Source organism: Haliotis asinina, chromosome 9, assembly GCF_037392515.1.
Source record: "Haliotis asinina isolate JCU_RB_2024 chromosome 9, JCU_Hal_asi_v2, whole genome shotgun sequence".
Taxonomy (NCBI): Eukaryota; Metazoa; Mollusca; class Gastropoda; order Lepetellida; family Haliotidae; genus Haliotis; species Haliotis asinina.
The window spans coordinates 15333771-15346168 of NC_090288.1; the positions used below are offsets into that span (position 1 = coordinate 15333771).

Below are 12398 nucleotides of genomic sequence, written 5' to 3' on the forward strand. Positions count from 1 at the left end.
CCATGAATTTGGCAGTCTTGCTTTGAAAAGACCTCAAACATGAATCTGCATTTGAGAGTGCTGTTAATTTGGGACACCATGTTATCTCTTATATGAAAGAAATATTTCACAGATATGTGTTAATGGGACAAAGGATTAACAAGTCACTGGATCAGTAATGTTGCTTGAACTTGAATGTTGATATTTTCCATTGAACCTTTTAGAAAGAATATCCCATTACATCTAGTTTTAATGAACACTCAAGTCTTACTTTTACAATTTGAAGTGTGACCATTGCCCAAATAAAATTGTGTACAATGTCCTTAAATGCTGTTTTAAGTTCTGTATGAACCACATATGTTTGAGAGGTGACACTGCTCAATATAAATTATTTGTAACTTTCTCTACAATTTCAGAAGTTCGCAGGTATATAGTTTACATTTATGAAAATTTATAAAACTAGATATACTCATGAAAAAACATAAGGGAACCCATTAAAGTACAAGTGTTTATTTATTTCCAGAGTTTCTCTGACAGGCCAATAATACCTTCTGAAGAAACCTGGAAAAGAAAGAAAGAACACTTGTACTTTCATGTGTTCCCTTCTTTGTTTCCATCAGTATATTAAATAGTTGATCATTCACCTTTTTGCAACTTTTTTCATGAATTGTTCTTTTCATTTATCAAGACTATATGTTCCTCTACAATACCATGGCAAACTTCAGTGTTATATAATAAACAAGGAAACAGTCATGCCTGGAGTTCTTCATGAACTCATTTCATGCCATGTGTTGGTCAGGGTCAGGACAGTGGGCTAGCATATTGGTTTAAACGTTCAGTCATCATGCCAAAGACCTTGATTCAATTCCCCACATCATACAATGTGTAAAACCCATTTATGGTGTGATATTGCTGGCATATTGTTAGAAGCGACATAAAACTAAATTCAGTCAGTCAGTGATAAGTGTCAACATTTTACCACAGTGATTTTCTGACATGGACTGTCATTTTCTGTTTTGCCTCAGGTTCTACACTCTGCTTGTGCTGTCCACACTGTTATTTGGGAAGCCTCCCTTTAAGAACTTGGTTGTCAACGGATTGGTGCTAGCAGAGTAAGTTATGACAACGACAACCCTTTGTTTTTGTTTAGAGATAATGCCTCTTACACAAGAATCAGGCTTGCTGACATGTTGGTTTTTGTTCTCATTGTACAGCTTGGGTCTTTGCTCATAATGTCTGTCACTAGTTTATCTGGTTCAGACTTGACGTATTTACATAATAAGGTTGTAAACAAACAAATAACGAATTTACATGACAATATTATGCACCTCACAGTTATAATGTAAGGATATCATGAGGGTTTCATAAAGCACAATGGTATATAATATTGTTGTGATATTTTTGTGGTTGCTATACTACACTGAGAGTACAAGTAGACAAACATTATCATCATGCCAAACATTGTGTTCAACAGCCTGCAAAATTTATGTGTGTTTGTTCGTTTGTTATCCCCCCAGCATGTAATGCACACGTCCATCCATCCATTCGTAATCATTTTGTTTCTGGAGCATAACTCAGAAACCTTTCAATATTTTTAGACCAAACTTGATAGATATAATAATCTCAACCTATAGTTGTACGTTTTGCTATTTACAGAGTTTGGGCATTTTTAATTTTTTTTTGTTTTTTCCATGGAACATTTTGATGTTAGTGTAATGGTGGGGTGGGCTTCGTTTCTGGAGCACAACTAGAAAACTATTTCATATCTTTCAAAAGATCTTGGCAGACACATGAGACAGATCTTGAAATGGTGACTGATTATAGATATATGGCATTTATATTTTTCATGAATTCCATGGAAACAATTCAAACTTTGTCTAAAAACACAGTAAGTACCTGTCAGATGATTTGTCCTTTCAAACATGTGGGGGCTGGGGGGATATGTCATCTTCTGATGACTCTTGTTTTTAAGGTCAAACCCGATGATTCATTGATGGCTTACTTCTTAAGGCTGTATAGAAAAATTTAAATGTTAAATTTTTAGCAGAAGTCAGGACTTTTAAAAAAAAATTAGGAAATAAAAGTGACGCTTGAGGAACACATTTTTTTTTTTTTTTTCTCTCAGAAATACAGCTTGGAAAGTTAACAAGTGTTAATGAGTTATAGATTCAGTCACACTCGTTCTTACAGACACTCATTCTTACAGTGGACAAATGGACTTGACCAGGACACGGCAAAGTCAACATTATTATTTTTACATTGCATAAAGAAATTGTGACATGCACTAATAAAATTGATGCGTCGATGCCCAAGAAACTCTTCACTATCTTTATTTAGCCTAATAAAACTAAGCACTGTGAACTCTTATGTGTTACAGTTCTCAAGTGTTACTATCCTAAGTACAGTTTGTCTCAGACTAGTGGGCAAGCATCAGTTTCAAAGGCTGGTCAAAAAACTGCTAGTGTTTTTACCATCTGGTTGCTGGGTTTCAGTTGTTGTTTATGATTTTATAACCATGGGAACATTGTGTCTGTATCACAGAGATGGACAGAAGATGAGCAAGAGGAAGAAGAACTATCCCGACCCTGTAGAGATCGTCAACAAATTTGGTGCAGATGCACTTAGGTTAGTTAATGGGCATGGCTGATAATTTAATAATTTTCAAAATTGGTCAGTGTGATGACACTTAAAGCATACAATAATAAAGCACTGAGATGTATTAGGACAAATGACTTCAAGTCATTTATGTTGTCAATGGTCCAATTTTCAAAGAGTCTGGAATTGTATTTTACTAAATTTTTTGTTTAAATTCAATTTGATTTATTGTAACAGACTTCCACTACCACTTGATGCAGTCAGGTTTGTATTTTTTGCTTGTCCTTGCATACAGGCGTAGAGTCTAGAAGATACTTATAATACGTGTACTTATCATAAATTATCATAACAGTTGTATGCCAGTCTCAACCCATCGGGTACCCATTCAGGACTGGAGTCCTGAACTAGAAACTTGCAGAAGTGAAGCTGCCATACACAGGAGCACACAACACCATTTGACACTAGACGTTACACTTGTTTCAGACTGTACCTGATCAACTCCCCATCTGTGAGGGCAGAGAACCTGCGCTTCAAGGAGTCCGGTGTGAGGGATGTACTCAAGGATGTCTTTCTGCCCTGGTACAACGCCTACCGATTTCTCATGCAAAATATAGACCGACTGGAGAGGGTAAGGCTGTGTAATTTTTGTATTTTCAATGTGTAATGTTTTGTCAGACTCTTTGAAATCTGATCTGTTGCTTGATTAGATTCATATGTCTTCTTTTTGGGAATTGCTTGAAAGCTCACTGTTGATAATTGCTTCATTATCAAGGAACAATCATTGAAAAAAATTGTTTTGCCGCATTTTTCAGATTCTCCTGTCCGAGTTGTTACTGTTATTATTATTATTATTACAGTATATTTATATAGCGCACATATCCATGCACTAGCTCAAGGCTAGTATATGGTTCCCTTGATCATTGGATGTCAGTCTCAACATCACATCATATTACCAGTCTCAACTCCCTGGGGAGTATACAACTCTTGCTGCCACTAGGCGCACCAAGTTTTATTGTGGCACTCTCATCCTAACAAGGTACCCAATTGACAGCTGGGTGGACTGGGACACATAGTCACAGCACTTTGTCCAAGTTTACTGCACGTTGCTGTACCTGCAACTAGGTGTATGCACATGTTCATGCGGCCACCATCTGATCATATGCCAACGGATTTATGGGTTCTTTTAAGTGCACAGGGTTGAGTACTGTACACTAGGGGTTGTGACAACACTGAAAGAGTCATTGTAGATATGTATCACATCATGCAGCATGATACCTTAAAGTGATGACTGATGACTGATGACTGATGACTGATAAAGTGATCATAAACATAAGCAGCGTGGTGTCTTCAAGGTATTCAGTCATGACTTTTCAGATAGTGAAGTGAGTTTTCTAAGAATTAAATAACTTTTCAGGGGCTGAAAACTTCGAAGATAAGTTCCTTTGTCAAGTGTTTCAAAGACTAAAACAGTAGTTCCAAAATTGTTTGTTTGATTCAAATTGTGAGATAATGTGATGGATTGGTTTGTTGCACTGAGACCAATTGTTGGTTATACTAATTAATCAGAGTACCACTACTATCCATTCAGCTCATTCAACCCGACACATGAATGTTGGTTAGGTGAACTTTGACCTGCCAGTCAGCTTCTTGATCCTTACTACAAGTGAGTGAATAGGTTGTAAAGAAGTAGTTCCAAATGGACATTAAAATGAGCCCATTTTCTTGTGGAGATTTACATGGGAGGGGTTCATGTTTATGTTGTCCTGTACTGTTTTGATCTGTGTTTATGTGTCTCTTGTTGCATGTTTTAGGAGGAGGGTGTGTCGTACGTGTATAACGAGGACACGGTGAAGGTGTCTAAGAACTACATGGACCGATGGATCCTCTCCTTCACACAGTCTCTCATCACATTTGTCAGGAAGGAGATGGCTTGTGAGTGATCACCTAAACATTGTTAAGAGCCATTAATGATTCTGAACTTAAGTTTGACATATTACTTATGTTCTTGTGTGTACAAGTTTGCAGAAAATCTGCAGAATGAAAAGAATTATAGTACAACAGAGAAACAGTTTTTAAAGAGAAAAGAACAGAATGTCATGTTGATGCAGACAAATTGTGTATTTTCTCATCATGATCAGAATATCTCCTCCTTATTCACTGGGTATCCCCTCATACTCAAGTATCTCATTATGTCCTCATTGTCTCCTCATCATGCCTTGAATATCTCCTCATCATGCCCAGACTATTTCCTTCTCATGCCAAAGTTTCACCTCATCATTCCCTGAGTATTTCCTCATACCTTATTATCTCATTGTCTCTTCACCATGCCCAGAATATCTCCTTACCATTCCCTGAGTATCTCCTCATACCTTAGTATCTCATTGTCTCATCATGCCCAGACAATCTCATTATTATTCCCTTAGTATCTTCTCATACCCCAGTATCTACTCCTGATGCCTGATTATCTCCTCGTCAGGCCCTGACTATCTCCTCCTGTTTCAGTGTACCACCTGTACACAGTGATGCCACGCCTCGTCCGGTTTGTTGACCAGCTGACCAACTGGTACGTGAGGATGAACCGAAAGCGTCTGAAGGGTGAAGGCGGCATGGATGACTGTCGACAGGCCCTGGACTCCTTCTACAGTGTCCTTTTCTCCATGACTAAAGTCATGGTATGTGATTCAGATGTTTCAAATGTTAAATGATAAAGATGATTCAGTTATTGGTGACTGGCTAGGTTGCCACAGGTCCCCTGCAAGTTATCCAGTCAATGCCTTCCTCCCAAAACCTAGGGGCTGAAACATTTCCAGTGTCTTTGATATGCAAGACCTATTCTTTCATTAGCTGGAAACCAGCGTTATGGGTCCAGTGTCATGTGTAACTTGTTGATCGACAGTTTGTGCAGTTTTTGGATTATCTCCCTTGTAGGCTCCTTTCACACCGTTCCTGACAGAGTTGATGTACCAGAATCTCCGCCGCTATCAGCCGCAGGTCGAGTCTAGCAAGGAGGATACCAGGAGTGTCCACTTCCTCATGGTGCCACAACCCAGGTGAGTTGGCAGACCGTTAAGACAGGTAGACAGCTGACACATAGATGACTGTTGGTTGAGGGAAAGGATGACTGTTGGTAAAATTGTTTGAGAAAGTAAATGGTTTTACAAACAGTGGGCTGATTGTTGGCAGACATGTTGACCATTTTCTTTCTAACAGCAGACATTTTGTATGGTTTTATCAGATTGTTTTGGGGGCAGATTTGCTCATTTATTTTTTTTTACACTCAACAGACTCTAGATAAACAGTTTGCTGATCATTAACAGAATGATTAAAACTGGAAACTGTCTTAAAGTGTCACAGTGTCAGACATTTTTGTAGTATTCAGTCTGTAACTTTAAATTCTGTTACTAACTGCACATCTGAATGTGGTTCAACTCTGCTGTGTCCCTGTCTGTATGATGTTGATCAAGTGTGTTTTCTATCCTGTTGAACAGAGCTGCCCTGATCGACACAAAGATTGAGAATGCAGTGTCCAGCATGCAGACTGTCATTGAACTGGGTAGAGTGATCCGAGACAGGAAAACAATGCCGGTGAAGGTGAGTTGTTTGTAGACATCTCATTGCTGGTCAGTGTGCAGACGGCCATGTTGTAACACTAGGTCTTGAAGAAAACAGCTCAGTGAAGATTCAATGTTACGAAAGGGGAATCTAATTGTTTGGCCAAGTCAGTGTGTCCTGGGACCATGGACACAACACAACTGTAGCACTAAGTCTGTAAGACCATGTGAATAACATAGGCAGATAGGGGTTGCTCTGGTGCACACCTGCCTTTGTCCTGAAAGTAGAGACCGTATGTGTGGTGTACTGGTTAGATCAGAGACCGAAAGATTGTGGGTTTGATCCCCATCCGTGCCATACCAAATGGCCTTAAGATATGGTACTTGTTGGTCCCAGTGTGGCGCTGGGCATTAGTGGTTACAACAACGATTGGTCAGCTTGGAAACTCTCATGAAAACAGGTGAAGGTGAACTGAGCACCCGACCTTCTCAAAAAGCTGTATCCGCATTTAAATAATATTGATTTAGTTGCAGCCAATCAATAGAAACAGCATTCACTCTTTCAGAATCCATATTCTGGAAAGGTCCCATTAGTCAAACATGCATGATAATTTAGAAGTCAAAATGTGGGACATAGTTGTGACCATTCACCTGAAGAGTAGCCATAGCTACATGACTGTGTGCAAGTTTGTTTGCAAATTTGATAAGAGGTTCTGTGTGTGGTTTGATCTGATTTAGTGTTTTCGTCTGCTGCAGTACCCCCTGAAGGAAGTGGTCGCCATCCATCAAGATCCCGGTGCCCTGGACGACATCAGGTCCTTAGAAAAATACATCCTTGAGGTCAGTTTACATACAGCAATGCTAGTGAGGGCTCAGTATGTCGCTGCTCATAATATCAACCACTGGTGTGTCTGACAGAAACATGTCATAATAGTAATGCTGAAAAATTATATAGTTTTACAATTTTATGTTATATATACAGGTCACATGTATGGGTTGACAGCAGTGTAAAGCCACAGACAGGTATTGGTGTGTAAGACTTATCATACAGCATGATATATAAACTTTGGAACAATATGTCAACCTCAACCTTTGCCTGATTACAACATTTCATAAGATTTACTGGCAAAATTGCTGATACCCTTATTTTTTAGGCCAATATCTAGTTGTAACCTCTGAGTTTCTTAATCTCGGCTCTGAAACTCCTGATCCCATGTTACTATGATTATTTTGTTTTATGGCATGTGAAGTTTATTCACAATATAACCACAGCATCTCTTTAGATAGATGCTTATGGTGTTGATCACATGATCTCAAATTCAATTATTTTGCAGACCGCCACCATATAGGTGAAATATTGCTGTAGGCAGTATAAAACAACAAACGTTTAGGTTTTGGTATTTTGAAGAAGTGAATAAAATTGACGTAACTTGCTGAAATTTCATTGTATCTGTGTTCTACAACTTGATTCACACACACTCATCCTTCTCCCATTTGTCAATACTCTCCAGGAGCTGAACGTGCGCACCCTGACCACCACAACCAACAAGGAGAAGTATGGCGTACACCTGAAGGCCGAACCAGATCACCGAGTCCTGGGCGCCAGGCTTAAGGGAGATTTCAAGAATGTCATGAAGGAGATCCAACAGCTCACAGATGCTCAACTTGTGGCGTTTCAAAAGTCAGGGGAGATAACTGTGGGAGGACACGTCCTGGCACCAGAAGATCTGAGAATAATGTACAGCGTTGTTGACAAGACTGAAAAGAGCCAACAACAGTATGAAGCTCATTCAGAAGGAGAAGTAAGTTTGAAGACTTGGCTAGACATTCTGAAACTACTTGACTTGAAACTGGTTTTGGGAAATCTGTTAAGTAAGGGGAAATAACTCTTTGAAATAGATGTTCCCCATTCATTCCCAAATTCACTCTTTGATGCTTGTATAATTTGTCAGGATGATAACTATACTGAGGGGAACAAGTAAGGGAACACATGAAAGCAAAGTGTTCCTATATTCTGTTACAGATTTCTTCACCAGCATTGAATCACTCATTCAAAATTTGGAAATAAAGTAACACAGAGATAGTGGTGTTTCCTTGTTTGTTTCCTTCAGTATATGTTTCAACCAAAATTGTAGACATGTAGGGCCAGCCTCAATCTGGACTTCCTGAAGTACTGTTGTTTAAATTGATGATGCTACAGCAGCTGACACCTCGGGTTCATGTTTCAGCTCCTTGTGTTGCTGGATGTCAGTCCGGACCAGTCCATGTTGGATGAGGGAGTGGCCAGAGAAGTCATCAACCGTATCCAGAAACTCAGGAAGAAGGTAAAGCCTCTCAGACACTACGAGTTACTTTAGATTCTTTCTATCAAGTTATGAATTACTCTTGTTCTCATTCTTGTTTACACTATCTTACAATCTTAAGTTCTTGGACTTGCTTCTTACTCACAACCATACTTATGCTGTCTTGCTCACAACCATACTTACGCCGTCTTACTCACAACTTTACTTACGCCGTCTTACTCACAACCATACTTATGCGCTCTTGCTCACAGCCATACTTATGCTGTCTTACTCACAACCACACATATGTGTTCTAACTTACATCCTAGCTTGCACACTTCTATAACTTATTACTTTCTTACACATTTTACCTTAAATCTTACTTACGCTTTCTTACAACCATATATGCTTTCTTACTTTCAGTCTTAGCTACATTTTCATACTTATGATTTCTCACGATCATGTGTTTCCTTTCTAAGTTAGTTATGACCATTTACCATACTTATGTATTTTTACAATCTTACCTGTGCTCTCTTACTTAAAAAGTTGAAACCCCATGGCCATATAACTTACAATGTTACCTACAACCACAGTCAGCTCACACATTACGTACAAGCAATTTCCATCAGGATTCCAAGCTGAGATAGGTTCCTAATCTGCTGTTCTTTAGCACTGACTTAATGTTGTACAAAGCAACTTTATCACTAAGGCTATCTTAAGTCTATGTTAAGGTAAGGGAGTTACAGTCACCTTAGCATAAAGATCGCTTTGGATAACAGCACCCTGGTTTTCATATTTTCTTCTTTTATTTTTTTAAATGTAAGTATGAGTGCTAAGATTGCTTTATATAACAGGTCCCTGGTTTTCATATTTTCTTGCATTGACAGTTTTATTGTTCATCACACTGAACTACTAGAACGTACAACAAACTTTCACCCTCACACACTGCTTTGTATGTATGATAATATTGTGATGAATGATCTGTCATCAGGCGAACCTGGCCCCCCATGATGAGATCACTGTGTTCTATCAGGCCTCGGCAAACTTGACTCGTATCATCTCCGAGTTCTCCGACTTCATCTTCTCCACCATCAAGCAGCCCCTGGTGGCCTATCCTGCTAAAGGGGAACCACTGATCAAGGAGAGCTCAGAGGTAAGGGTCTATCAGAAATGATGCCATGATGCTGCCTCAAGGCATCCTCGAAATAATCCTAATAACAGAATGCATATCAAGCGGGGGTTTTGGGCAGAACTCTTGCCAAAGGGTATACCACAGACTTACTCACACAATGAAATGGATTACACAACACTCAAAAAAATTAATAAAAATTATCCTAATAGTATGTTGGTAGAAAATATTGGCTAGCTAGTGTGTTAAATGGAGAGGGCGTTTTAGCAATTATATGTTATAGTTGCCTCATTTCTAAGACTTTCCAAGTCTGTGAACAAAATGATTTTTTAGTTTAGGATTTTTGGAAAGATTCCCGCCCGTAACCAACGTTTTTATAAATCATTTTATACCTAGGAATAAATGATTCGATAGAAAGCCAGTCCCAATCCTAACCAAACCCTAACCCTAAACCTGACATCATATTAAATCTAAACCCTATCCGCTGGGAATAATCTTAATAAATAGAATACATTTCAATCAGGGGTTACGGATGGAACTCTTACCGTATTTAACATATTTGTCAGCACTGCAGCCTGAACATGGGTACAGGATTTGTGTATCACTTCTAAACATCTACATCATGGGCAGAAAATTTACAAAAGTGAAGCTTAAAGCTACTTCACCACAAGACCAGATTAACACCATTCTTCAGTCAGATATTTGAGTTTTTTTAATGCTTTGTCTATAGGCTGGCCATTTCCATTGACTTACTGAAGCAACTTTCCATAATCCATCAGATCCCAAGCTGTACATTCATTTGTATAACAATTTGTTCTCTCAAGTGAATGTCCATCACCTATTTGCACCAAGTATTCTCATCAATGTATACAAATGTACATTATATTGCCAAACATGTATCATCACCCATAACAAAATTGCTGTCAAATTGAAAAATGAGAATGTTGGCAATTGTCTTACCTGGCTTGGAGACACTCCATATTATAAATATTGTGGTGGTAAGTTATCCCCAAATAAGGCTTGATTTATTGAATCGTAACAGGTCTTTGACGCCTTTGAATGTAGGGAGACCTTTATGAAACAGCAGTGTTGCATTAATCAACAAAGAAACAACTTACTCTGGTGAACTGCATGTACATTGACATTATCTTTACGAGATGGATGTGCTGTATTGCAACAGGGAAATCATTTGTATAATGATGAAAAGGAACAGGTTGACAAGGGATTTCCTCGAAATTACATACAGTTTTGATGTACTGTTTACTGCAGATCAAGTCTGACAAGATAGAACTAGCCATAGTTCGACGAAGCACAGTGTCAGGACCTCCTACAAGCTCCACAGCATCAGATCTCGCTCCCGCTCCTGTCAAGAATGGTGTAAAGCCTAATTGCAAGTTTCTAAACCTGACCCTGTTAGGAGCTGTAGCTCAAGAAGGTTTTTCTGGTAGACAGGGCACATTACTTTTGGAGAACCCAGTGGGGAGCTTCCCCTTGGCAGCAAACGACTTAGCAGCTGAGGTAAGGTTGTTTAGAAGTTGTTCATTTTCACTTACATGGGATCATGCGTTTTAGTGATGGCAAGAAACAATAACTTATTGAATTATTGGAAAATCAATAACTTACCAATATTTTATTTTTGTATTTTTGAGGATGGTTTCCATTTCCTTATTCATCAAACCTAAAGATATTAAATAAATGAAATTGTAACAGATTTTTATGGAGTTTTCTTCTAGATTTATTGAAGTAGTTATGCAACTCATAGATAAAATATTTCAGTCCTCCATTTTGACATTTCTTATCACAGGCACAGAGAATGTTCGGAGTTCGGGGTCAAACAGTTAAGGTGTTCGAGGATGCTGCTCGCACAAAACAGTTCTCACCTGATTCCAAGATGGCTGACTTCTCCATGCGTACACTATATATATCTGGGTCTTCCAATAAGTCAGGTTCAACACCAGCAGAGGTCACCACACCAGTGTGTCACTTTGCTAATGTAGAGGTCATCAGGTCAAAAGGCAAGGCTGAAAAGGGGACATTACTCTTGGAGAACCCTCGAGGTGATACCCTCTCATTAGACCAACTTGTAGACCAGGTGCGTTATTGTGCTCATGGATTTTCCTTATTCTTCCACATGAAGCTTATATTTCCAATAATTTGGTTGTGTCACAATCTCTGGATAATCAAATGCAATTCCTTCCTGCACGAAAATTTCTAATTGCCTGACCTCCAAATGAGTTGTAAATATGAACATCTTGGTTACAATTGATCTTCAGCAACCCATACTTTGATGGTCACTTGACAGAATTGTGTAAATGACACCAATCACTGGCTTGTCTGGCCCAGACTTAGTTATTTACACAATGCAGTCATATTGATTGAAACATACTGTGAAACATACAGCAAACAAACAAACAAACAAACCACAGGAGGTGAAGTCAGTGAATAGCCAAATGCTTTTCTCAGTTCAAGGTGTGAGTAAGTGAATCAGCTAGAGTGAGGTTACTTGGCCAGTTCTGAATGTAACTGATAAAGGCGGCACAATTTATGGTGTGGATATTTAAAGTCCCCTGTCATTTTAAGAATCTGCAAATGAAAGAGAGAGTCTCAAAGGACTGTTTGTATTCCTTGTGAGCTTTCAGTTTTCAAGATTAGAATTTTTAAATTGAAATTTCAAAGTTGAATCATTTTGACAAGGTGACATATGACTGGCTCAAGAATCAACAAAGCCTTCATGTAGAAATAGTGATTGATTTTCACAACATTCTGGACCCGTGGTGATACAGGTTATTGTCAGAAATAGGTAGAACAGGCCTTCAACCACCACCCCCCGTGCTTGCCATAAAAGGCGACTATGCTTGTCAT

General features: G+C 38.8%; 1 protein-coding gene across 1 annotated transcript in view; it reads left to right on the forward strand.

The window, feature by feature from the left end:
• Nucleotides 1-12398, forward strand: part of LOC137295771 (isoleucine--tRNA ligase, cytoplasmic-like) — a 33453-nt gene that overhangs the window by 18608 nt on the left and 2447 nt on the right. The window contains exons 17-29 of the mRNA XM_067827309.1: nucleotides 1005-1091; nucleotides 2521-2604; nucleotides 3058-3202; nucleotides 4386-4506; nucleotides 5077-5246; nucleotides 5503-5624; nucleotides 6063-6165; nucleotides 6882-6965; nucleotides 7637-7927; nucleotides 8354-8449; nucleotides 9399-9560; nucleotides 10806-11054; nucleotides 11341-11628. Of these exons, the coding sequence (XP_067683410.1) occupies nucleotides 1005-1091; nucleotides 2521-2604; nucleotides 3058-3202; nucleotides 4386-4506; nucleotides 5077-5246; nucleotides 5503-5624; nucleotides 6063-6165; nucleotides 6882-6965; nucleotides 7637-7927; nucleotides 8354-8449; nucleotides 9399-9560; nucleotides 10806-11054; nucleotides 11341-11628 (2002 nt within the window). The remainder of the gene's footprint in view (nucleotides 1-1004; nucleotides 1092-2520; nucleotides 2605-3057; nucleotides 3203-4385; nucleotides 4507-5076; nucleotides 5247-5502; nucleotides 5625-6062; nucleotides 6166-6881; nucleotides 6966-7636; nucleotides 7928-8353; nucleotides 8450-9398; nucleotides 9561-10805; nucleotides 11055-11340; nucleotides 11629-12398) is intronic.